Genomic DNA, 2,665 nt, shown 5'->3' on the forward strand with positions numbered 1-2,665 from the left:
AAGTCATCCAGATTGCGTAAAAGTTGGCTGATGGATTTGAATATATGCAACTCCAAGGAAACGTTTGACTAAATAGTGGACGAGTGTACAGATATTCGTCGGCTTCCTTGGCTGACAGTTCAGTTATAAATAAATGGCATGTATTTTTTTTTCTCTTTCACTTCTTTTTTTCATCCTCGACCTAAGCAGGGTCCCATGAAGAATCGCAGATTAGATTATAGTGGAAAGACTAAAAAGCCTGAGAAGGTGGAGTATTTCCATCCGCCCATAAGGGTGCCCCGTTCCAGCTTCAAATAGACCCGGTCCTCCCGTTCAACCATCAGCAGTACTCCGTTACTGGCCGCTTCCCTTGTGACGTCCTGGTCCCCGGCGAAAGCTGATATAACCGGATAATCGTTTTGCATCAAGTTCACCTGTAAGGGAGAGGAGAAACGCGCCAGGCTCGTGTCTGACTTCACTGGAATGACATCGTTCTGAAGGCTGAGGGTCATTTGAACTCACCTGTATGGTTTGTCTGTTGTAGACCTTCACCACATGAAAGCTGAAACTATAAATCCCCCTCCTTGGCGCCTGGAAAACACTTGCTTTGAGATCGAAATGGTTGCCGATGTTCACTAAAACCTGTGACCAAATGAGACAATGTTTTGTGACAAATGTACGTATTCATTTGCACGTTTGTACAAACACAGAGGATGATTTTTTTTTCTTTCTTTTTTTTTCTTTTTTTTTTTTGGTCATGCATGTCACTGCTTGTTTATGCGCAAAAGGCGCATGAAAGAGCCTGGATGGTGTTTTGCCAAGTGTTTGAGGCTGCGCTTCAGACGCTGTTTGGGAGGGCTCCCAATTTGATGCAGATATTACAGGAGGCTGCCCAAAGACCTCAAGCGTGAAGACTAACTGAAACATTCAATCAAAGCCAAATTACACAACGGAAATGGAAACGCGGCCGATTAATGATTCCGCGTGACTGATCAGTGTTTTCTGTGGTCTCTAAATCACACCAGTTGGAAAACAACTCAAAGGAAAAAGAAGAAAGTACTTTTCGAAAATGGGGAGACTAGAGGACAAAGAAAATGACTGAAACTTGACAAAGGAGTTTACAAAAGCCACATAACGCGTGATAAGAACTTGAGATTAAGGGGATGATAGTTGGCTCTCACCTGGTCGAAATATATGGTCATGGACGTGTTGCTCATCTCTGACGGCTCATGATTGGTCCCACGCACGGCGGAAAACGCCACCTTTGCCCCAGCGGAGCGCACTGATATGCCAAGAGAGGAGGTCACCCCTCCGTCCGACGAAGGGTTCGAGTCGCAGACCACGAGGCACTTCCCCTCCAGCACGATGGGTTCCGTGTCGTTCTGGCCGAGGCAAAGAACCACGCCGCATCCCAAGAGGAGGGTCAGTGCCAGGATGGCACAGGGTCCCGGGCAGCGCGCTGGTGGCACCATGGCTGGATCACTGAGCCCGTGTACACAACGATAGACCCCCGCCGACCCGAGGAGGTTTGTGGATCACCTGGTCCAGATTTAGTCCCCCTTCTGTCTTCCTCCTTTCTTCCTCTATCTGTGATGCGTCCTCACTCTCCCAAACACCCTCTGACACAGACGCACTTAGACTCTCTCCGGCTGAGAGTCTCCCCTCCCTCCTGTGCGTCTTTGCTGATTTTGGGAGGGTTTCAAACTGTTGTTGGTGCGAATCCTTGTGATATGAGAGGAAAAGTTGAAATTGCTTCATGAGGTGACAGTACTGATGGAATTTTGACACCTAACTGGCTTTCTTCCTTGTGCGTAAAAGAGACTGTGCGTAAAACCAACAGATCCCGCTGCTTCTACTAACAATCGTTTTAAAACCAAGAATCAAATCAAAATTATTTGGATCTGATCAGTTTTAATAGTAACTGATGGTAACTTTACACAGAATTAAAATTACTGAATATAAACTGTCTTTCTTCCCGAAAACGGTAAACCTGATATCTTGCGGCGTTAAAACCTTCCAAATAAGACAAAGTCGACATACCTGTGCTCTCCATTCCGCTGCTGTGTTCTCTGTCTCCGTCGGACTGAACTGAGTGCACAGATCGCTGTCAGAAAAACGCAGAAGTCTCAGGGCTCCCTTTCCAGGGACAGTTCACGCCCATTCTTTACGCGCGCAGCCACTGCAAGCAGACTCCTCCGGAGCGCGCCGCAATTAAGAGCAGATGCCTTGACTAACGGCTTTGTTTACATGTTAATCAGCTCAACCCTGTTAGGTCAATGGCCCCCGAGGACGCAGTATCATTTTCTCCCTGTGACTGTCACTTATTTGCTCACGTCGTCTAGTGTCTTGCCTTTATTAATCCGAAATTAAGGGGCTGCGGTGGACAGCCCTACTCCTGCATGGAACATTCAGCACGCATGTTTATGTCACTAATCCAATACTTAAAAGAGCAGTTTTACGAGTCCAGCAGATACTTGTGCGCCGCCCAGTGGAATATTTCATTTATGCAGGGTGGGCTTATTTATTATAGCAAATATTTACTGTCAGTTGGGTTGCTTGGATATTTCTTAAAAATAAGAAAAGCTGAAAGACTGAAAGTGTGACTCTTAAAAAATGATTTTTAGCTCGGCCAGCTCTGGTGCACCTTTAACCTTTCCCTTTCAAGTTCAGACATGTCATCTTCCTT

The 2,665-nt window shown here is 46.3% G+C and overlaps 1 protein-coding gene across 1 annotated transcript; it reads right to left on the minus strand.

Annotated features, from left to right (window-relative positions):
• Positions 1-143: 143 nt before the first annotated feature.
• Positions 144-2,389, minus strand: cbln2b (cerebellin 2b precursor). The gene is made up of 4 exons (XM_024279625.2): positions 2,020-2,389; positions 1,161-1,701; positions 502-621; positions 144-413 (listed from the first exon to the last, which is right to left on the minus strand). Exons 2-4 carry the CDS (start codon positions 1,449-1,451, stop codon positions 216-218), a joined length of 609 nt encoding a protein of 202 aa, XP_024135393.1. The 5' UTR covers positions 1,452-1,701; positions 2,020-2,389; the 3' UTR covers positions 144-215.
• Positions 2,390-2,665: the final 276 nt, after the last annotated feature.

The sequence above is a fragment of the Oryzias melastigma genome, linkage group LG20 (assembly GCF_002922805.2).
Source record: "Oryzias melastigma strain HK-1 linkage group LG20, ASM292280v2, whole genome shotgun sequence".
NCBI classification, from domain to species: Eukaryota; Metazoa; Chordata; class Actinopteri; order Beloniformes; family Adrianichthyidae; genus Oryzias; species Oryzias melastigma.

Bases quoted from the DNA above. Each gene is read 5' to 3' on its own strand.
- cbln2b (XM_024279625.2), bottom strand. From the start codon at position 1,451: ATGGTGCCACCAGCGCGCTGCCCGGGACCCTGTGCCATCCTGGCACTG. The intron at 622-1,160 runs GTGAGAGCCAAC...ATTTGGTCACAG, and splicing joins TGACCATATATTTCGACCAG to GTTTTAGTGAACATCGGCAA. The intron at 414-501 runs GTGAGTTCAAAT...TCTCCCTTACAG, and splicing joins ACAACAGACAAACCATACAG to GTGAACTTGATGCAAAACGA.